Source organism: Musa acuminata, chromosome BXJ1-10, assembly GCF_036884655.1.
Source record: "Musa acuminata AAA Group cultivar baxijiao chromosome BXJ1-10, Cavendish_Baxijiao_AAA, whole genome shotgun sequence".
In the NCBI taxonomy this organism is placed as follows: Eukaryota; Viridiplantae; Streptophyta; class Magnoliopsida; order Zingiberales; family Musaceae; genus Musa; species Musa acuminata.
This window is the reverse complement of record NC_088336.1, coordinates 28,372,259-28,395,055: the sequence shown is the minus strand read 5'-3', so window position 1 is coordinate 28,395,055 and position 22,797 is coordinate 28,372,259. Positions and strand designations below refer to the sequence as shown.

Below are 22,797 nucleotides of genomic sequence, written 5' to 3'. Positions count from 1 at the left end.
ATCTTCCTACGATTCAATATGTGGTGCTAATTGCACCGCTATTGTTAGGTAAATACGTTCCTTGCACCTCCCACCTACAATCACTCTCATAATTAAAGTTCCATGCAGGTGTCCAACGTGATTTATATCACAATACGACGTCTAGAATGAACACATGGATTTCACGTAGGAAATGTGTTTCGAAGACAGAAATGGGAAGTGGACATTGCAAGAGGTCAATTAAGCAGACAAAAAATATTCTCAAATGAATCATCACTCTTGATTTCATCAACTACTCTCCTCGATCATAAACTACTGTGGCGTGGGGACAACAGCATACGACAATTAAGCGTGTGGAATTGTCAACAATAATTATTGTTGACCTAACTGCGTGATGCTGCTCAAACATAAAAATATGGCACATATGTCGCTTATGATAATTTGACTAGTTCACGTAGCTTTTGAGTGACAATAGCTAAGTACTGATAGGGTGTATTATGGAATTTGCCACGAGGACTCGACCTCTGCCACATCAGTCCGAGTGCAAGGCCTTAGGAGGAAGACGCAAAGCCATGTCGGAAGCTCTACCAGAAATCCAGGATGATAGTTGGCTTCTCCTCGTGCCATCCAACGTCGCACTGACCAATTCGACCGCAACAAGGATCACTCCGAAAAACCCAGAACGGCACCGCATGATGCCATTCCATGTATCCTGGGCGATGAACGTCCGAAGGTATGTTCATCACCCAAGGGGTCAGCGTCGGTAAAGACCACGTACGATCAACCCCCCGAGGGCTACGATAAAAACTCATCCCTGGCATCTGACGAAAGGAGAGGCCAAAAAAGAGAAAAATATCATCTCCCTATTGCCTTAAGCTTTGAAAGGGCCTAAATTGGGATCACCTCCCATCTTGACCTAGGCTCATGTGTAGGAATCCGTCGGGGGAAATCAAGGCGAAAGAAGTGCGTCTACACAAAACTCGACCTCGATCCTATCAAGCGAGACTTTCATCTCCAAGACAATCTTGGACATCGCTAGTCGGACCAAGCCATACTGACCATGTGGCCACGGCTATAGGTTCACGGAACAAGTACAACCGAGGCATTATGCTCGATCGATACGGTAATTATATATTAAAATCATCTATTGGTTTGGGTATGCTTGAAAATATTGCCATGAATATTGCCTAAGAATGTTTTTGTTTCGTTGACAATTGCATCACGAGAGATGAGAGATGTGACAAATGTCAAACCTTTCATGGCCGCTCGACTAAAGGCAGCAAATGACTAGGGATCTTTAGAATCTGTCTGACTATTAACTACCAACGCAACGTGGAAGTAGGAATAACTACGGCTGCAGCACTCGCAGAGCTCCTTTAATGTAAACTCTGTCAGCTGCTTTACAGGTCATGCAGAAAGAACCAAGAATTCCGTGCATGCAGCTGCTGTCTTCATGCCAGTGGCTAATTTGCATTTGACTTTTGGTGTTCGCATCTTTCCTTTTGTTCTTGCTCCATACAAAGGGTCTTATTCTCGTTTCTACAGAGTTCATTTAATTCTTAGTTCAAGACTTGTGGCAGAACACCAAAATCAGTCCCCCAAGGAGAAAGAAGAGAAAGCGATCGTACATATACACGCATTGTATAGATAGCACACAAGGACTCGCATGATTTATCTGTGGGATAATCCACTTAATTGAATTTACACAAGATAAATCTCTCGAGAACCTGAAAATTTTCTTGATGGAGGGAGGCTAAGCTCAAGAAGAAGCCTTTTATGGTTAGTTTCTGGGGACACAATCACGGTGGGGAATGGGGAGAGTAATTGCTATTTGTTTGCATCTTCCAATGGTTGGCTCGCGGTGAAGTTGTCGCTGTTCACATTCTCCTTGTTTATAGAGTGTCAAACCCACGGCGGCACCCTCAAGCAAGCCTTTGTTCTCTCTCTCTCTCTCTCTCTCTCTCTCTCTTCTCACTCTCGTTGCCTTTGTTTCCGTTCCTTCTCCCATGGAAGATGCCTCCGACGACCGCGCAGGCCATCGCAGGAGCCTGAGAACCATGGTTGTGGATGATAACCCAACGTGCCTTAAGATCATCACCACAATGCTCGCAGCATTGCATTTCGTAGGTACTTACTGTTAGTCTAATCCGTAGGCTTTGCATGCATTCATCCCGTTGCTCGTAGAGGCTTCTTTATGGATTTCAAGTCATCCATGGGTATGAAATGTCTTCAGTTCCACCTCTTCTTTCCTTTGCTTCTTCGTGTGTTGCTCTGCTCTGGCTTCTTGATCCCTCGTAAGTAACAACTAGTCTCGTTTTCTGCATGCCCAGCCACAGAACTCGGCTGTTCCATGCTTCTTGCATTGTTTTGTGAAGCCGCATGAGACATGATCTAAGAGTAGCTTTTCTTTCTTGGGAACGTGGTTGCTTAACAAATGAAGCTATGGTTTCTTGGGGCAGTTCAACCCTTCAAGAGCGCAGCTGAAGCTTTGCTCTCTCTCCGTAAACAGAAGGAAGAAATCGATCTAGTCTTAATCGAGGTCCACGTCGGAGAGACCGGCTCGACTAGTCTTACTAGTTTCAAGCTGATCGATCATGTCGTGAAGGAGACCGACGTTTCTGTCATCAGTTAGCAACATCTCAACTTGTAATTTATGTTCTCGATCTCCTCGTTTCGGCATTGCATCGATCCACCTCAACTTCTTTGTATTACTTGTTGATGCAGCTATGTGCGCTGATGATGATCACAACATTTTGTGCGAGTCGCTCAGACATGGAGCTTGTTTCCACTTTACCAAGCCTATGACGCCCGCGGTCATCGAGGTCATGCGGCGGAAGGCAATGCGGGATGTGAGCCGACCTGGTTCTGCAGAAGGAAAAGGTGTTTCCGCCAGTAAAAGGAATCTTGGTTTGACTTTCTACGGTGTGGTCGGTCCGAGAAGATCGATCCAAATGGCCGACGAGCTCTGCTATATCGAAATATCGAGCGGGGATGAGTCAGGGAAGGGCAGAACCACTGCTGGCAGAGTACAAGGCAGTTGTTCTAAGGAGCAGAGGATGGGCCGCTTGCTCTGGGACTCTGATCTCCACCAGAGGTTCTTGACATCCGTCGAGCTGTTGGGGAAACGTAAGCTTTCTTGTCGCTGAACAAACAATGGATGACATAATTCATATCAGCTCGACGTTTCTTCTATTGTGTCCTCTGATGCTTCTTGATCTGCTTGCAGATGCTGTCCCGAGAAAGATACTCGAACTGATGAACGTTGATGGACTGACCGTGAAGCAAGTTTCCAGCCACCTTCAGGTACGATCACTGCATATAGTCGTGTTCATCGGATCGACGATTAAATGACAGTGCAGTGCTCGCGAATGCAGAAACATCGGAGACGCCAAGAGAAGGCAAAGAAGAGGTCGAATCTGCCGCGTGAGCTAATGCCCAAGCCATGGCAGCTGCAAAGCCAATCGACATTTCCGAGGAGGCAAGGCAAGACGAAGTCTTTTCTACCCTCACGCAAGCTGCCGTTGCGGCCTCTGTTACCCAAACTTCCTTCAGCTATCAAGACACAGCATCCTTCGGTGCTTTTGGCTCAGATGGAGGCGAGGATACCCCAACCACCCCAGCAACGTCCCATGACGACAGGAGGAAACAAGCACTTGGCTCTCAACCCTATCCAAAAGAATCAAGCACGGCGAGGGGGGCACCAAAAGATCATGCAGTGTCTCAGCCTGCAACGCATGTTACCTAACGACACTTGCATGGGAACTCAGTTTCCGAGTTTTGCCAGCCGGGTAATAATCGACTGGAGCTCATCGTCGACCCACCAGATTCCGGAGAACGTCGTCCATTCCTCAGGCAGCAACGATTCGACGAAGGTTCTTGCCTCAGGTGTCAATCTTGAGCCGTCCGGATCGGATCGGGGCTCATCGACAGGTAATTAGTGATCAATTCAGAATCGTATATCATGGCGAGTGAAATCACTGATTACGTTTTCGATCGCGAAGATCTTCCTGCCGTCGCTGGACTACGACATGATAAGTTGCAAGACTACTTCGATAATAGCTTAGTTATCGAGAGAGCTCTGCGTAAGGCCTTCGACGTCTCAAGCGATGGAGAAGACTCGTCGCCGCCTGATGCTTATATGAGCCTTGCAGAATTGGTTGGCTTGGACCAAGCGAGAGGTGTTGTAGAAAAGGATGTCACCAAAGACAATTCGTGTGTGGAGGAGGGTATGCTTGACGAGAGGAGCAGAAGTCCAGTGCAGGAGCATGCACCCCACAGTATGGACTTCTCTGCCGCTCCTGATCGGTTCTCTCAGCGAAGACATGAACCGGAAAGCTGCAGCACGATGCAAGAAGCTGTAAACAAAGACGAGAGCATAGCAAGTGAGAATTCCGGCAGCTTCGACATCCAAAAATTCAATGTGGATGAAGACCTCACGGCGGAAATCTTTGAGGAAATAAACAAAGCTAAAAGGTAGAGCATCACGGTGACTTCCTAGAGTTGATCTTTTAAGAAACAAGCTCGTAAATGCAATCAGATCGTCATCGACTTCTCTAAATGCAATCAAAACTGTATTTTGATTCCATCGTGGTTCTACTGGGTTGATGTGAGAATAAACGAACCAAAACCTGTTAATCCCACGATATATGTCATCTGATAAATCATTATTTGTCCTCATCGGCGAGGACAATGAGCACTCTCCATTAGCAGAGTACCTCAAGAGACGCTTAGGCAAAGATAACACTCGACTCACACCACTAACTTCAGCATTTCCGTGAAGTTTCTGCTTCTTAATATAGCTCTAGAAAGTCTTTCCGTTGAGCCTTTGGAGAGAGTTGCAAGGAGACTCAGTGAAGCTGAGCCTTTCCTCACCAATTTTTAGCTCTATGAAGTATCTATGACGGCTGAAAGAATGTTTTCCTTCCAAAATTATGTAAAGAAGATCTAAGGAAGACCACAATACGTGTCTTTTCGTGGCCCTGAAACGTACGGTAAAAGTAAAAGGTGTCACCTTTCCAAGTTATCGTTTGATCAGATGTGGGAAATCTCTGCTTGGACGTTATAATTTACATATCTTCTATAAATCCTTCGGGCGATCCACGAACATTCTCCAGAACTGTTCATATCGTTCGAAGAAGGCGATGGTGCAATTCTCAGCTCTTCTTCATCGTCTTCTCCGTTGCGCCTTCTTCCACTTCTGCGGTATTCAGTTTGCATGATTCAACAGAGAGCAGAAAAGAGAGAGTCTGATGTACCCTTATGTATCGGTTTTTTCTACTGGAACTTTTTGTAGCTAAAGGTACAATTCTTTGCTGTATGTTGACCTACATTTCCACTGTGATGCACTTCTAAAAGATGGCAGGTTGCAGCTGATCAGAGAAGGCAGAAGAATTTAAAGGTTAATTTGATGGGAAATCAATGATCAACATCCTCAATCTTGCAATTAATTTCCCTTTTTCTTCAAGCAATTACTGATATTATCACTCAATTCTTCGCAAGCAACTCGATTACGGTGCCCATTTCACTAACATCGCACCTTGTCTTCTGGTTTTCTTGTATGATCATGAATAGATCCAGAGGATTGGTTCTTGCTTCTATGACAGATTATGCGTTGGATATGGGTTCATTTATAATCGATGTTGTCAACTTCTGATGGAGCCATTAAGAAGGTATTGTTTTAAGCTTTAGCTATTCTATATATATGTATGTTCTCATAACAGGGTAGGAAATGCTTAGAAATTTTTGTTCTTCGGAATAACATCATGAGATCATGAACACAAGAAATTGGCAAAATAAACTCAATGTGCAGAAATCATTTATTCAGAGATCTTTCCCTCTTTCATGCCCTGGAGGTTCCGCTTGTAACACACACACACACACACACACACTCTCTCTCTCTCTCTCTCTCTCTCTCTCTCTAGCTCGGTCAACAGAGGTGACGACAAACGTGAGCACTTCCTGGCTGGCAGTGTGCATTGAAGGAAGTTTTCAGCAGGGAACGTGAGAAACATGAGCTCAAACGACAAATGTGTAAGCTTTACTTGTGGTCTGTTTGGATGCTTCTTCTGCCCGGACTGCAGTGAGGCAGCTCTCTCTCCATTAGGGCTACAGAAGAGCATGGCAAGTTTCAGACCCTGACCTTGTCATCATCTCCAACCACCCTGTTTTCCTCTGCCACCCTTCTGCTCTGCTTTCATCTGACCCTCCACCGTTTTCTCTCTCTTCCTCTTTCTCCTTCTCCTCCCCTATTTATGGGGTCTCATGCTGCCGAAGTAGCACATCCAAGCAAACCCATCGTGTGCTGCCTTTGGAGTTCCGCCACCCTTTTGCCTCTTCCTTTCATTTGTCGATTGGTGTGGAACAGATGGCCCATCACAGAGAGTTCATCCACCCTACACCGCAGTCGGAGCAATTCCCGGCAACATCAGCTGCTGATCCTCCCACCTATGACTTCCTTCAACTGCCTCAAAATCCACTGGCCCAATTCCATGACATGCATGAGGTAGAAGATTCACAAAATTTCCTTTCCGAGGAATTAAACTTCTTATCTACGACATTGCAAGCCTGGTGAAGGAGGTGTTGACTTTGTTTGGATTTCTACAGGTGGTTGGACATACACAGCCATTGCATCCTTCTAATTTCATGGAGCTCCAAAAGTGGCATTTACAGCAATTTTGGCAGCAACAAATGCTTGAATTGGGAAACCTTGCAGGTGAGTTGATACCATCAAAAGACTTCTTCCATGTGGGCGTGGAATGAGATTATGATTCTTCTTTTCCTTACAGATTACAAGCAGCATCAACTGCCACTTGCAAGGATCAAACGTATAATGAAATTGGATGGGGCGGCAAAGGTCTCGAATGATGATGCTCTTACAAGTCTTCTAATCATCCAGTTTTCGGGTTTTGTGTGTGTGTGTGTGTGATTTAATGCTATATAACAAAATCTTTCAACAGATGGTTAGCTCGGACACGCCGATCATATTTGCAAAAGCATGCGAGCTCTTCATCTTGGAGCTCACGGTACGCTCATGGCTCCATGCCGAGCAGTGCAAGAGGCTCACCATCCGAAGAACCGATGTAGCAGGGGCCATCTGCCATGCAGACATGCTTAATTTCTTGGTCGACATGCTTCGCCCAGATGAGTTCCAGGTATTGCTATGTTTTAGCTCCAACTTGGGAGTCCTCTTTGGTTTCTGAACAACACAAGGAAGAATTCTTCCATTGGTAGGGTGAGAAAAGAACAAAGAACAGAACATAGTTTGTAGGAAAAATGAGGTGAAGAGAATTTTAAGACAAATAAGTTACCAGCATACCATCCTTTTAGCATCAAATTAAATGCTAATGGTGCCTTAGAAGTTTGACTTTTGTCTTGCAAAGGTCTTCATCAGGCAACCACAAATGCTGCAGCAGCATATGATGCACCGGCAACAATCTTACCCTAACCACATCTTAAGTGAGCCACCTCCACCATTGGTAAGCTGTAAGAACTTGCATTCTCCAATGATATATAATAAATACTGAATGAATAATAAAGCAACTTATATATAAGATCTTCATTCTGATTTCAAAGCAGGGCCTTAATCTCCTAAACACTTTAACCAGGAAGAATCAAGAATTTGATTGCTGCTGTTAACCTATGCGTCTCTGTTTATTGTTTTCTCTTTTGCAGTGAGGAATTTGGACCGGCACCTAAACTGCTGGGAGCAGAATTGCGAGGCCTCAAGAGACCACTCAAGGACTGTTCTCATGGAGGGTAAAACGCCATGTAACGTGCATTCATGCCTTGTAAAGAGCTGATGCATTGATATTTATGTAAGAGACTCTTTTTCTCTGCGTTCACCATTCTGGTTTCGCATGAACTTTATATACTGAAGTCGATCAACCTCCTGAATCCCTTCATATGCAGTAAAGAAATTTAGAATAATCTCCAATAACATATGTATTTATCTATTGAAGATGATCAGATCATATCGCCGTGGTCTTATCCACGATGAATGTGTTGATAGAGTCTATCATTCGTCCGTGGTGCCGATGCAACCTGGAATCCTTTTCTCAAGTCAAGCTTGATCGAGATAACACAATAAATACAACATAGCAACTGTGTGTATTTTTCGACGCTTGACGACGAAATAGTTTAATTGCTGTTTTCGCAGAAGAAAAAGAAAGTTGCATTCAGCGTTTACTAATGCATCATCTTAGGCGTGGCACCAATTGGGCCTTTAATTCACGTTATAGATAAACTGCTTTCTCTTACATTATGGGCGTCTTCCCTCAACCCCCAATCTACAGAGAACCACCACCATCTCTTCTTCGTTACAAAGGAAGAGGATGAAAAGCTCAACCCCAGTATCCTTTTCTATTACTACCGTTTCTTCTCTCCTCCTCCTCTTGCTCCTCCTCACCACTGCCGAACGCTGTAGCTCCCAGCGCAATGAAAGCTGCCATCCTTCTACTTGCGGCGACCTCAGCATTCGCTATCCGTTCCGTCTAAGGGGCGATCCGCCTGAATGCGGTGAACAGCAGTTGGAACTTGTGTGTGAAGGAAAAGATGCGGTGCTCTATCTCGACCCCGACAAGTACTACGTCACCGAGATCTCATATAAGAGACGGCGATGTCGGCTACTCTATGCTGGTTTCGTGACAGGCACTTGCAGTATCCCAACCCGAGTACCTTTTAGCATAATGAATTACAGTAGCTTCCTTTCAACGGCCATTTATTATGAGACATTTGGGGGCTCAACTACAAAATGGGCCAGTTTTATGAACTGCACGCAGGAAATCCACAGCCCGGAGTATGTGGCCGTGCCTTGCCTTAGCGGGAACAACTCCACTACATATGTCGTGGTTAACTCCGTTGCATATGAGATACGCTACCTTAAAAATTCATGTAGCTTCATCACCTATCTTCCGGTTGAAGGATTCTTGAGTGCAGGCATGGATATCTTTGAGCTCCTACGGAAAGGATTCCTGGTTCATTGGTCAGTTGTCCCGAACGAGAGCATCGTCGACCAGTGTTGGACAAGCGCGACATCGTGAGAAGATCTTTAACCTTTTTGATCTGCTCGGCTTCCTTATGTGTCCTGTTGGCTTTATTTGCTTACGAATTATTGTTCATACAGGTTATATACGAATTTTGTTATATATGGAACCGACGCTATTTACATTAAGTTTCTAGAATCCATTTCTTTTGAGATGGACTTTCTAGGTTGCATCTTCTATCGGGAGAGTGATCGCAACCGCAGCCGCACTATCTTCAGTATCGCTCTGGTCTTGATCATTTTATTAGACGTAGCTCTCTGTTTACTAGGTAGAAGTCTATCGGTTCTACATTAATTGGTAGATCATCTGTTCAAGTACATATAGACTCTGATCTTCCACCCGTCACCTATGACTGTATGCAGTGAGCAGAATAATATTTGCTACTTCATCTGTTGCTGTATTCCTGGCGTACAACGCTTGGAAAATGAGAGCACCCGTCGACTCAGTAGAGAAGTTTCTGCGGAACCAGCAAACTCTGTCGCCCACACGGTATGCTTATAGCGACATCATCGCCATGACAAGCCACTTCAGAGAAAAGATAGGCCAAGGCGGCTTCGGTTCCGTCTTCAAAGGGCATCTCCTCGGCCGGTACCCGGTCGCTGTTAAGATGCTGGGCGGCTCCAAGTTCGACGGAGAGGAGTTCATCAACGAGGTCTCCACCATCGGTAGGATTCACCACTTGAACGTGGTGCGGCTTCTCGGCTTTTGCTCCGAGGGATCCAAGAGAGCGCTGGTGTACGAGTACATGCCCGGCGGCTCACTCGACAAGCACATCTTCTCTGCAAGCAGCAGCAACCATCGCCGGTTCACCATGGAGAAGCTCCGTGACATAGCCCTGGGTGTGGCCAGGGGCATCGACTACCTTCACCATGGGTGCGACATGCAGATCGTGCACTTCGACATCAAGCCCCACAACATCCTCCTCGATCACGCTTTCACTCCCAAGATCTCGGATTTTGGATTGGCAAAGCTGTATCCGAAGGACTACAGCCTGATATCCATCAGCGCCGCGAGAGGCACGATAGGATACATAGCGCCTGAACTGATATCTAGGAGCTTCGGGGTCATATCTCACAAGTCAGATGTTTACAGCTTCGGCATGCTGCTCATGGAGATGGCTGGAGGAAGGAGAAACGTGAATCCAAAGGCGGACAAGTCCAGCCAGATCTACTATCCTTCATGGATCTACGACCAGCTCGCCGGAGAGGAATGGCCAAGAGAGCCAAGATTGGATTGGACTACGGAGATCGATGCGATGGAGAGAAAGCTGTGCATGGTGGGGCTCTGGTGCATTCAGATGAAGTCATGCGATCGCCCCTCCATGAGCCGCGTGGTGGAGATGCTGGAAGGCGACGTGAATGACTTGCGCATGCCTCCCAAGCCCTTCTTCTCCTCCCCACAGCCAAGCTTGGGAAGACAGTCCTCCTGCATGCCTTCATGTTCTGCAGGACTAGAAATCATTTCAGAGCATGACGACCTTCCCTGAACCTGACAAAAGTAAATGCGGTTTACCTGCATTGTCCAAGCTAGTTTCAGTATTCAAATTGCTGGTGTGAGCAGGTCACTGTACTATCGATTTCCACAACATCAATAAGCAACACAAGTCTAAATCTCGTGTTAATGTAAGATTTAATTTCAGGAGTTAATGCTACGTGTTTTATGTCATGTCCTATACATATATTTAGGGAACAATGGATTCGCACAAGTCGCCGCCGAGCCACCGAGCATGATTCTGGGCGTTTTGATTTGCCAATGCCCCCAAAGCCTCCAAGTCAATGGCGGTCAATCTAATGAAACCACTCAAATAAGTTAGCTTACTCGAGGCTTCCAAGTCATTGGCAGTCAATATACTGAAACCAGTCAAATAAGTTGACTTTCTAAAGACTTGACGTCTCGAAGACGTAACCTAACCTTTCAAACAAGTCGGGCAAAAAAGAAAATAAAATAAAAAGACAAGATTACCACTCGGTATCTTTCTAAGGCTTGACGATAATGGATATGATTAGAAACATATTTAAAATACATATTGAGAGTTAAATACATATTTAAAATATAAATGAATATTTAATATTTTTAAATCATATTTGACTTGGATACTAAATAAATGTTCAAATGTTGATGCTACTAACGGGGCAGCAATAGTATTTCAATATTTATAGAATACTAATATCATTTTTTAAATTTTAAATATAGCTTATGAGTTTATCTAAAATTATAAGATTATCAAAATAGTTTAATAAAAATTAATATGAAAGTAAAAAAAATGTTTATTTATTTTTAATATTTTTTAATATTTATTTATATTTTTTTATTTTTATATTTTTCGGCCATATGAAATTTTTTATAAGATTGGATACATTCATTTATTTATTTTATTTCTTTACTTATTTAATTTAAATAAAAATGGTTTTTTTATTTTTCATAAATATTTTAAAAAAAAATAAAAGAATAAATTTATCATAAAATATTAGCGTAAAATTTATGCCAATACACATTTAAAACATAATTATCATCTATTATTTATCGAGTACTTAAGGTATTATACAACTATGTATTCACTCAATTTTTTTTCAATTATATATTTAAAATATAAATAGATTTATATTTTGATTTCTCTTTCGACGGAACAATTGAAAAAAAAAATAAAAAATAATAATAATATGTCTGTTGACCGACAGTATGCATGCGGATTCTGATAGTGGATCATGTTGTCGAAAGAAACAAAGTTTGAGGAAATAACAAAAATAAAGGAAAATATATGAATCGAGTGACACCTCAAAAAGAAGGCAGAAATCGAGTTAGCCAAACGTCAAACACTTCTTCTATATACTCATTATATTTTTTCATTAATTCAAATTTTTTTCTGAATTTTATCGTAATTTCCTGATTAAAAAAAACCAACCTTCAATAAAATCTGTCACTAATCTTTTTTTATTAATTCTTCTTTTCCATTCTTCTTCTTCTCTATTTCTTTTCTTTTCTTTTTCCACTTCTCGTTCCTTATTTCTTCTTATGCTTTATTTTGGCTTCTTCCTACCAAGAGAATTCTTGTTTTCAGTCCAGTATCTTTATCTTCCATCACACGCGCTACAATTTATGAGAGCTCTCTCTCTCTCTCTCTCTCTCTCTCGTCGTGTTAGATTGTATGTTGGGCAAACTTATAAATTTTCTTGTTAGATATTGATATATATATTTTTAAACAGCTACCAAAGTATAGTTAAGGATCAAACTAAATGACGAAAAATATCAAGATTCATATTCTCTATAATCCTATACATTTCAATAATTCATGGGTGTTGAACTAGTTTCGATTATCTAGTTGGATGTTGATTAAGAGATAAGTAGGGTCACTCTTTTGTACTTGTTTTGAGGTGATTTCAATCGATATTTTTATTGTCCAACTCTATTTGAGTTTGGCACTTATAAAATTGCATCGTGAGCACTATTTATAATATCCCTTTGATACCTAAGTAAGAATGAGGTTCCAAAGATTCTAACTTATATTTTAAGAGAAAAATATTAGTATTTGGGATTGCACATAAGAAGCTCTTTTCTTTTATAGTAAAGCTCTAAATATCGTTACTTTCATAGTATGTATGAGAATGTTATGTGTTTTTTTTATACTTAATTATGATGGTGGTTCATGAGTGTGATAACATTCGACCTATTCAATCTCGTATTGAGGTATCGATCATGTGATGATGAAACGTGAGCTATATAATATTGATGTATCGATTATATGATGATAAGACATCGAGTACGTAGCATATCCTTCATGTGATACTTGACTTCAATCATGATTGAATATATAATGTTTGATCAACTTAATCTTGTGTTGGGGGTGTTGATCATATAACGATGAGATATCAATAATATGACAGTGAGATATCAAACACATGATAATAAGGATGTGACATTCACGGGATGTTAAAGTATTGATCATATGATGTAAAAATATCAATCACGTGATGCTCTAACATATCAATTGCATGTTTATTCTTATGTCAACCAAAGAATTAAAAAACATAAAACACACCATCTGATGGTTTGGTAAGATAGCTGGTAATGATGCTGATAGGAATTCATGCGTCGACCGTCAGGTCCAAACAGTTAAAAATAAAGCATCGTTAGGTGTGGCACCAATTAAGGACCTGACTATTATACGCATTTCATTTTTTGAGTGTCGTCGCTCCACTTAGAGCAAACCAAATCCACGGAGAACCATCTTCTTTGTTCCAAAGGAAGACCATGAACAGCTCTGCTTCTTCTATTGCTGCTTCTCCTTGTCGTCTCCTCCTCCTCTTTCTCCTCCTCACCACTGCCGAACCCTCTAGCCCTCATCGCCACAAAGGTTGCCGTCGGTCCTCGTGCGGCCACTCGCCGACAAGTACTACATCACCGAGATCTCATACAAGAGTTCGCAATTCCGGCTCGTCTATGCTGGGTTCGTGACAGGCACTTGCCGTCTCCCAACCCGAGTCCTTTTTCGCTATGTAAATTACCGGAATAGCAGTATCTTCCTCTGTCCGGTCATTCATCACGAGAGGAGTGAGGCCCAATCTGCAAACTGGTCCAGTTTTCTGAACTGCACACAGGAAATCCAAAGCCCAGAGAATGTGGCCGTGCCTTGCCTTTGCGGGAACAACTCCACTACATATGTCGTGGTCGAGTCCGATGCATATGAGATACGCTACCTTAAGAATTAATGTAGCTGCATCACCTATCTTCCGGTTCAACGATTCTTGAGTACAGGCATGGATATCTTTGAGCTCCTGCGGGAAGGATTCCTGGTTGACTGGCCATTTATAATCTCGAACGAGAGCATCGTCGAGCAGTGTTGGACAATCATGACATCGTGAGAATAATCTTTAACCTTTTTGATCTGCTCAGCTTCCTCATGTGTCCTGTTGACTTTCCTTACGAAATATTGTTCATACAGGGCATATACGGATGATGATGATATATATGGCATCAAACCAATTTACATTAAGATTCTAAATTCCATATTTTTTGCGATGAATTTTCTAAATTGCATCTTCTGCGAGGCGAGGGATCACAACCACAGCCACACTATCTTCAGTATAGCACTGGTCTTGATCATTTCATTAGACGTAGCTCTTTGTTTACTAGGTAGGATTCTATTGGTTCTACATTAATTGGTAGATCATAGACTCTGATCGTCTACCAATCACCTGTTGGTGTATTCACAACGCTTGGAAAATGAGAGCACCCGTCGAGTCGGCAGAGAAGTTTCTGCGGAACGAGCAATCTCTGTCGCCGACACGGTAATGCTTATAGCGACATCATCGCCATGACAAGCCACTTCAGAGAAAAGATAGGCCAAGGCGGCTTCGGTTCCGTCTTCGAGGGGCATATCCTCGGCCGGTACCCGGTCGCTGTTAAGATGCTGGGCGGCTCCAAGGTCGACGGAGAGGAGTTCGTCAACGAGGTCACCACCATTGGTAGGATTTACCACTTGAACGTGGTGCGGCCTCTCGGTTATTTCTCCGACGGATCCAAGAGAGCGCTGGTCTACGAGGACATGCCCGGCGGCTCACTCGACAAGCACATCTTCTCTGCAAGCAGAAGCAACCATCTTCGGTTCACAATGGAGAAGCTCCATGAAATAGCCCTGGGTGTGGCCAGGGGCATCGACTACCTTCACCATGGGTGCGACATGCGGATCGTGCACTTCGACATCAAGCCCCACGACATCCTCCTCGGTCACGCTTTCACTCCCAAGATCTCGGATTTTGGAATCCGAAGGACTACAGCCTGATATCCATCAGCGCCGCGAGAGGCACGGTAGGATGCTTAGCGCCTGAACTGACATCTAGGAGCTTCGGGGTCATAGCTCACAAGTCAGATGTTTACAGCTTCGGCATGCTGCTGATGGAGATGGCCGGAGGAAGGAGAAACGTGGATCCAAAGGAGGACAACTCCAGCCAGATCTACTATCCTTCATGGATCTATCTACGACCAGCTCGTCGTAGAGGAACGGCCAAGAGGGCCAACATTGGATGGGAGCATGGAGATCGATTAGATGAAGAGAAAGCTATGCATGGTTGGGCTCTGGTGCATTCAGATGAAGTCATGCGATCGCCCCTCCCTGAGCCGTGTGGCGGAAGGCGACGTGAATGACTTGCGCATGCCTCCCAAGCCTTTCTCCTCCTCCCCACGGCCAAGCCTGTGAAGACAGACAGTCTCCCTGCGTGCCCTCATCTTCTACAGGACTAGAAACCATTCGAGAGCACGACGACGACCTTCCCTTAACTCGATACGCAAATAAACGTGGTTCCCTCAAATGAATCGCGTCTTTGTACTACATTTGCCATTTGGTCAAAATTGTGCCCCGCATCCTTTGACCGAAGAAAATGAACTTTGACATCCCACTTGATCTGTTTGTGACTCGCCCTTTCTGGTTTTCCTCGGCCAAGTCGTTGGGAACTTTGCGTGTCGAATGGAATCGGTGAAAGCAAGTCCAACAAGTTGTCAGTCCAAAAGCATGTATGTTCTTCACATCTTGGAGCAATCGAGGCTGCAACTCAAGCTGGTTGGGCATGGCAGAAGAATTTAACGCAAAGAAGATTACTAATCGCTTGTAGCTTTACAGGCAAAACAAGTCTTAGGATATCGTTTGGCAAAGACTCAAGGTTGGGCTAATCCGAACCTTGCTAATCTCGTGTGGCATCATCCCTAATCAAGCACTTGAATTAAGCTCGACAAAAGTCTTCTTCATGAGCATAGGTGGCAACCCTAACCTACCCAGTCTCCATGTCCTCTCGACTCTACAACCTAAGAGACTACACAGTGACCTAAGAGGGCACAAAACAAGATTAACAACTGAATCAAAAGTACAAGCAATAAACTGGAATGAGCCATTAATCAGCAATTGACATGTAAAAGAAAAATTCCATATCTGAGATCTAAATCGAAACTACAGTCATGCAAACAAACACCAAGACAGAATTAATTGGCAAGTAAAAGAAAAAAAAAGTAAAAAGAATTCCATGTATCCTGTTCTATATATCGTTTTCACCCTAAGAACTCCAGTAATTTCTGCTATGGATGATGTCAAGAACTCAAACAGTTCGTTTTTGCATGATAGATCTGATCATGGATACGAACCAAAATAAGCCAGATTAAAGATCTCTTTCAGAAGAGACCCAAAAAATAAGGCCTTATATACACAGGAGAAAAAAAAGTGCATTAGAAACCAAAAAAGCAAGAGAAAAAAAGGCCAAACCTTTAAAAAAGGGCAAAGAGAGGGTTTTTATATGATAAGATATTTAACAGCAACAGCGACCACAAATGATCAGTGGTGGGAGAGCCAGGCGACGAGCTCGGCCCCGATCCGGCGGTCGGCAGCGGCGCGAACCTCCGGCGCGGCCAGCTCGGAGCGGCACAGCGGGCAGGTGAGGTTCAGGTGGTGGAACCAGCCTTCGAGGCACTCACCGTGGAAGACGTGGCGGCAGGGGAGGCGCCGGACGCGGTCCCCGTCGGCCAGGCCGCAGAGGCACACCGCGCACTCCGCCCGCCGGCCCTCCCCTCCCGACGAGCGGGAGGCGAAGGCGAAGGACCGGTTGGAGGCGAGGTGGTCGGCGAGGACGACGAGGCCGGCGAGTCCGGATCCGACGGACGGCTCGGGGTCGGCGTCGGCGTCGGCGGGGGAGGAGGAGAGGGAGAGGGGGAGGAGGCGGAGGAGGAGGGAGCGGAGGTAGGCGATGGAGGCGGCGGCCGCGGCGAGGAGGAGGAGAGGGATGGAGTCGCCGGAGACGTCGTGGAGATGGTTGGAGAGCCCCATTCTACTCCTTATTTCCCTTTAATGAAGCCGTGTATCGAGGATTTATAAGGGAATGCGTGCAGAGAAAGAGTGAGAGAGAGAGAAAGATGAAATGGGGGATTAAGAGGAAGGACGGTTGTGGTTGATGTGATGGGTCCCATCACGGGCAAATGGTTCCATCAATGAGAGGCCTCATGTTGTCAGGGTTCTACTCCCCCCTACTGTCACGCCTCTGCTTCTTTCACCTCCCTCCCTTCCCTTCCCTTCCCCTTCCCCCTTCCCCCTTCCCCCTTCCCATCTCTAGATTAATCTCCAGAGACGTGTTCGAACGCTGCTGCTGTTCACATCTTTTCAATAACCATGTCCTCTTCGTATCAAATCTCATGCACCATTCTTCTTGGAGTTTCTTCTCCGATCCAGTGTGTACGCAGCTGGGCCATGTAGGGACAAATATTCCAGATTTCACCTCATCTTTATACCTGAGTTGAAGTGGATACGGCCTTCTCGCTTAATCAATCACAGAAAGACTAGTGACAGGATTGTGATGGTAACCCGCTATTACGGATATCGACAATTCCTTCTTCCTGTGAACTTGGAACTGTTCCTCTCTCTCTCTCTCTCTCTCTCTCTCTCTCTCTATCCTGATATCACTGATAGGATATCACTTATGTTTTCATCATGATGGGATTTCAAAAACAAAAAACCACATATGTTTTTATTTTTGGTCGGTCAAAAGTCTATCAAACTCTCGCTGGCATCACTGCTGACCTACGATGAGCAATTATTTGGTGTGTCGTAAACATGTATCGTCAATGACAATCTCAAATCATGGGGTCGAGCTAATGTCCGAATCCTAAACAATTGGCGTGGTGTGCGTGTGACAACATAGTCCAAGTTTCCATTCAACAGGTTGCATTTCTTTTATTCTTCCTCTTCTTCTTATTGACACTCAACTGGCAATAGTAAACTCTGGATACGTATTATATACGTACACCGGACGGACGACGGTGCTTCTCGTGTTCTTCTTTATCGGTTCATACGATCGATGAAATGGAGAGGGAATAAAATTATCGAGAGATGAAGACATGAGAAAAATCTTTCACATGTCATATCCGCATGCGGCGGTGTCTAATTAGGCATCGATAAGATCGGTAGGCATTACATTTGGACCTCAATAGCCGATACATGTCTTTTTTCTTGTTAGATCTTCAAATCTACCGATAGATCTTAATATAAGTTCGTGGCACAAATGTTTATCCTCAGTCACATCTCTTCAAATCTACCTGCTCTTAATAAAAGGCCAACGACCACCACAACAAAAGATGTCACATCAGCTCCTGCAAATTGCACCACGATGTGACCGAACTCGTACGAAATTGTTTGGACTAATGCTGATGATCGATTCCAACCGCGAATCACTCGGATGCTTAACCTATTTGCCTCCGATGTCTCTGTTACTGCCACGGCAGTGGAAGACTCCATCCACAGAGCAGCTACTTGCAGGATCCCAACATCTTTATCCAGGCACTGTGATTCGAAGTATTCGACCTCATCCACCCACCTCTGGTAGAGCTGCACACCAGTCGTTTGACTAAATGCCGACGCCGGTGCCTCTTTGGAGCCAAAAAGCAGACGCGGACATGCAACAGCGTATAAAGCTTCTGGTAACAGTGGACGCAGGTGCTTCTTCAGTGTTTTTCTAACGCATCAGATTCACCTGCCAAATGAGGTAGAGTCTTAGTGCGTTTTCCAGCGTGAACCATAGTGGAGGCTCTACTTCCGGATATGCCACGGCCTCGCCAGCCTCCGCTGTTCTAGTAGGACGACGTGGCCATACGCATGTTTTGTGTGAGATACTTGAATCTCCATTCTCAAGGTTTCCACATGATTGCAAAGTTCTAAGCCTTACTGGCATGAAGGAACAGCAATCAGATGGTCGAGTGTTGTCCGAGAAGCCTCGAGGGTAATGGAGTTGAAGCAAAAGGAGGTCCAAAGAATTATCCAGTTGCTTCAATCTAGTGAAGCACGTTAGTTTTAATGGTCCACTTCACCTTCAGAGTCGAGAATCTACCCAACCGTTCCACTTCCTGAGGTCAGCCTCATTCTCTACAGTGATATCAGCCTCCAGGAAATGCTTGTAGGCCTCCAGAAAAGGATACGAAACAGTATGTATATTTAATGTTTCCTGCGGTCTTCCATCAGTTTCAGAACTATAAATTAGAAACCAGGAAATGGTGGTTACAAAATCCTTTTCTTAGAGAAAATTTGACAAGCATACCAAAAAGAATATTGATATTATTTTCTAAAAGAGAAGCATCCTGCTTTCAGGTCACAGTGGAAATTGTTGCAGGCATCAAGTTGTAGCAAAATTTAGAAGAAGCTTGATGCATTGATTTCGGAGCTATTCGGATAACATCTCTGTTTCCATGAATCCCTCCATGGCATGGCCCTTCGAAAGGACTTGGTTTCTTCCAGAGACGATGAATGATATCAATTGACTCGTTCAGTGTGGCAGGTTCGAAGCTACGGACAGCAGCCGAAGGAACACTCCAAGCTGTCTTCATTGCTCCTCTTGTGCCCATGCTCATGGCCAGGACTCGACAGTGACGCGTCTTAATTGGATCTGTTCCCCACAGTGCCCGATGTGGGGTCTGTGAAGGTTGGATCTACGATTAAATCCGTGCTCTGTTGCAGCAGTGTCATGCATGATACAACTGTGTGATCCCAGTTCATAGAATGCACACGCGTGGGTGGCAGGCTGAAGAGGCCTCTTGGCAGTTTATGGTGCAAACGACAGGGACAGGACGAAGCTTCATGTGAGGTGGTTCATAAAGATGTGCAAGGGGTTTGGAAGACAACACTTCATTTCAGCTCTCCATTGCTATCTTCAATCGTATATGGTGTTCATTGCTCGATTGACATGAAAGAACTTCAAGGTTTGTGATCCACAATTTATGGTGCGGTTCATCTCTTTGATTGAGAACAATTTAGTCTGAAGTCCCAAGTTTCTTTCAGAACTTTTCGGAACAAGAGTATGCTCTGAAATGTGACAGTGCCTCTGAGGATTAGTTGATGGAATTTACTTTGTGAACAAAACCAAAATCATGCATCAAGCATGAACATGTGAAATAAAATCTCATCGAGGAATTAGTTCTATAATCATTCTTTTCATGGGAATCGGGTGTTTTTCTCATGGAATTTCTCACTTACGACAGAGTTTGGCAGGAAATCATGCTGAATGTCTAAGTGAATTTGGTAATGAATTGTATTCCAGAATGAGTCCAGATATGGAGGTCTGTGAAAAAGCCATTTAAGTTCAGTGACAAAGTTCTGCTATAAAAGCTACAATTAGCAGCAAAATGTCTTTCATGGACACAGTGCACGGTTTCGGTGCTAAAGATCTGTTCAAGTTTAGGGGTAATTTTTTTTCTTTTCGTGATAATCATACTTATACAGATCTTATTTCTGTCAGTGCTTGAGCTCAATCAGTTGCACTAAGAGTACCCACAATGGTTTTTCTTGCAAACAGATAAATTGTATTCAATGGTTGCCAGATCACAGATCATTACCTGAAATTTCAGATTCCAGCAGCTGACAGTACTGCATGATAAGACACTTAGACTGTGTTATTTGAGGGACAGAAGTATCATTTGCATGTGAGGCACCTACAAGTTACCAGCTTTCTGTCACATACTTCATGCCATGGCCTCTTGACTACAACACTCCAACAGCAGGAGCCAAAAGAGTTCAACATCAATCAAGATGTGAGTCACACCTTCATTTCAAAGTAGTTGGGCATTATCCCCACTGGATCAGAACCCATACTGCCATGTACAAGTTGGACAAGACTGGAAGAGCTTGTGAAGCTTACAGTGCCTATAGGAATCTATGACTTCCCACAAGACTTGAACAGGAAGAACTTGTGAAGCTTACAGTGGCTTTTGGAACCTATGACTGCCCACACCAACTCCATTATACTTTCAGGACACACAGAATGGGCCACTCTCATGGGATGTCAGTGACTGCAGCGTTTTCTTTATGCAAGTTCTCTTGGTCAAGGAGAAGCCTTCTAAGGTCATTATTCTCCAGTGCCTCCTTTGTAGGTTTCTTCTCCTCACTTTTCCCCCAGAGGACAAAGTAGAGGCCAAGCACAATCAGAATGGATCCAATAATCCTGGAAAAGAGCAAGGAAGACAATTATTAGGATGTTAGAAGATTATGCACTGCATGGTAGAAATTGTGATTATAAAATATTCTTCATGAAATTACTGTCACCATACCCTCCTGAGTACAACTGGTCACCAAGTATAACAGCTGCCATGATGGCCACCACCACTGTCTGCACTGGTTGGAAAACAGCAACAAAAAGGGGACCTCCCCTATCAATGCACCAAATCTGGAGAGAGAAAGAGACTCCTGATGCCACAAGACCCTGTAAAGGTTGCAAAATAAGCATCAAACATAAGACTGCAAATCTGATGATCTTAAGCAGCAGCCCAAACTGTTTGTTTAATCATGAGAGAAGCAAAGAAGCCAGCAGATGTATGGTGGCATTACAGCATAGAGGATCGTAAAGAGCTCCCCTCCGGAGTGGACTTTCCACCTCTCAATGTCCTTCTCTGCGAAGGCTGCTATTATGAGGAATTGGATTAGCCCAAAGAAGCAGGTAATTGTAGTAATTGAGAGCCTGGCAGGGTACTTCTTGAGCAATGGAACCTGTATTCATTCACCACAAGCAATCACAAGCTATCTTGTTATGATACCATAAACCAACTGATACCCTCACGAAGAGTAGATATTGAAGGGCTAACCTGAAGCACCATCCAACCTGACCATGCAAGGCAATTCCCAAGGATGTATACGCAACCCAATGTCCAATTCAGTATTGTGTTCGATGAGGCACCGACGAATAGTTTGCTATGTTGTTGGTGATTCAGAAGAGGAGGGCCCTTGTAGAGAGTAATGATGGTGGCACCTCCTATACTGGCAACAGTTCCGACCACCTTTGCCACACCATATCTACTGTTGACATTGATTTGCTCAAGCCTGCGGAACGAGGATTAATTAAACAAGAGCACATGAGATGTGATACTGCATGTATGCATATAGACTTGGTTACATTTCCTTCAATTACCTAAGAGCTGCAGCCATGGCAAATGTTATTGCTGGAACTGAGTTCTGGATGGCAGAAGCATAGGTTGGAGACAAATAATATAAACCCAAGAGATAGAATCCTTGGTTAGCAGTTATCCTGGAAGTTAAGAAAAAGAAAAAGAAAAGGAAAAAAGAAAGATTGTAAGCTGAACAGTAACCAAGTGTAGACTTGGAAAGAGGCACCGAAAGCTGGTACAACTCATGTAAACAGGACTTTGTATTTGCTTACCCACATAATGCCAGAAGAAAGAACTGACACAGCAAGGATAAGGTAAGAGGTGGCCTGTCTTTCCTGAAGAAAGAGAAAAACCAGACTGAGACATCAAATGACTAAGTTTTACTGCTCTCAGCAGGAGCATGTAAGCCAAGAGAACTGCCTTACTTCTCTAGAAAATATGCAAAGGGGGCCAACAAAACCAAAGCAATGACATTCCTATAAACTGGGAAGACAAGCTTGCTGATCCCCATGTTGAGTGCGGTTCTGGAAACTATATGGAACCCTGCATAGCTGAATTGGAGTGCAAGAACAGCTACAAGAAGCTTCACTTTCTCGGAACTCTGTGATCCTCCCGCCATCGTCTCTCTTGACAGCGAGTACAGGATGTCACAATGGGGAAATCAAAGTTGGTGCTTGCATCCAGAGGGGACGAGGCTTTATATAGAGCATTGGCCGTCTGCTCAAGTGCAATTTTCTTTAGTAGGCAATGGTTTGATGAACATGGCGTTCTAACAGTTAAAAGTAAGCCTTCGTTCTCTCTCTATAGCTCTTTGTGTAGTACCATTATTGAGTAGTGATGTTATTAATGCATTCACTGGATATGTTTGTTCTATATAGTATGA

General features: G+C 43.9%; 5 protein-coding genes and 1 pseudogene across 7 annotated transcripts; 4 read left to right on the top strand and 2 right to left on the bottom strand.

The window, feature by feature from the left end:
• The first annotated feature begins 1,928 nt into the window (after positions 1-1,928).
• Positions 1,929-4,564, top strand: LOC108951461 (two-component response regulator ORR26-like). Its single transcript, XM_065085548.1, has 5 exons — positions 1,929-2,606; positions 2,704-3,105; positions 3,206-3,282; positions 3,354-3,909; positions 3,981-4,564. Exons 1-5 carry the CDS (start codon positions 2,414-2,416, stop codon positions 4,454-4,456), a joined length of 1,704 nt encoding a protein of 567 aa, XP_064941620.1. The 5' UTR covers positions 1,929-2,413; the 3' UTR covers positions 4,457-4,564.
• Positions 4,565-6,089: 1,525 nt separating this feature from the next.
• On the top strand, positions 6,090-7,755 carry LOC103969826 (nuclear transcription factor Y subunit C-4-like). 2 transcript variants are annotated; one of them, XM_065085547.1, is made up of 5 exons: positions 6,090-6,481; positions 6,583-6,691; positions 6,765-6,832; positions 6,936-7,130; positions 7,359-7,571. In XM_065085547.1, the coding sequence occupies exons 1-5, from the start codon at positions 6,344-6,346 to the stop codon at positions 7,500-7,502; spliced, it is 654 nt and encodes a 217-aa protein (XP_064941619.1). In that variant the 5' UTR covers positions 6,090-6,343; the 3' UTR covers positions 7,503-7,571. The 2 variants fall into 2 exon arrangements, with proteins under 2 accessions (XP_064941619.1, XP_018674974.2); XM_018819429.2 differs by lacking the exon at positions 7,359-7,571 and adding an exon at positions 7,651-7,755 and having other exon boundaries at positions 6,201-6,481.
• Positions 7,756-8,234: 479 nt separating this feature from the next.
• On the top strand, positions 8,235-10,685 carry LOC103969825 (rust resistance kinase Lr10-like). Its single transcript, XM_065087530.1, has 3 exons — positions 8,235-9,013; positions 9,101-9,288; positions 9,383-10,685. Exons 1-3 carry the CDS (start codon positions 8,310-8,312, stop codon positions 10,504-10,506), a joined length of 2,016 nt encoding a protein of 671 aa, XP_064943602.1. The 5' UTR covers positions 8,235-8,309; the 3' UTR covers positions 10,507-10,685.
• A 3,089-nt stretch (positions 10,686-13,774) lies between these two features.
• On the top strand, positions 13,775-15,288 carry LOC135594822 (rust resistance kinase Lr10-like; annotated as a pseudogene).
• Positions 15,289-16,335: 1,047 nt separating this feature from the next.
• On the bottom strand, positions 16,336-16,824 carry LOC135594820 (E3 ubiquitin-protein ligase RHA2A-like). Its single transcript, XM_065085332.1, has one exon. The coding sequence runs from the start codon at positions 16,822-16,824 to the stop codon at positions 16,336-16,338; it is 489 nt and encodes a 162-aa protein (XP_064941404.1).
• A 3,584-nt stretch (positions 16,825-20,408) lies between these two features.
• LOC103968745 (auxin-induced protein 5NG4-like) lies at positions 20,409-22,608 on the bottom strand. 2 transcript variants are annotated; one of them, XM_065087529.1, is made up of 7 exons: positions 22,393-22,608; positions 22,187-22,251; positions 21,938-22,054; positions 21,615-21,849; positions 21,361-21,519; positions 21,084-21,235; positions 20,409-20,977 (listed from the first exon to the last, which is right to left on the bottom strand). In XM_065087529.1, the coding sequence occupies exons 1-7, from the start codon at positions 22,531-22,533 to the stop codon at positions 20,809-20,811; spliced, it is 1,038 nt and encodes a 345-aa protein (XP_064943601.1). In that variant the 5' UTR covers positions 22,534-22,608; the 3' UTR covers positions 20,409-20,808. The 2 variants fall into 2 exon arrangements, with proteins under 2 accessions (XP_064943601.1, XP_009380328.2); XM_009382053.3 differs by having other exon boundaries at positions 22,187-22,249; positions 22,340-22,606.
• Positions 22,609-22,797: the final 189 nt, after the last annotated feature.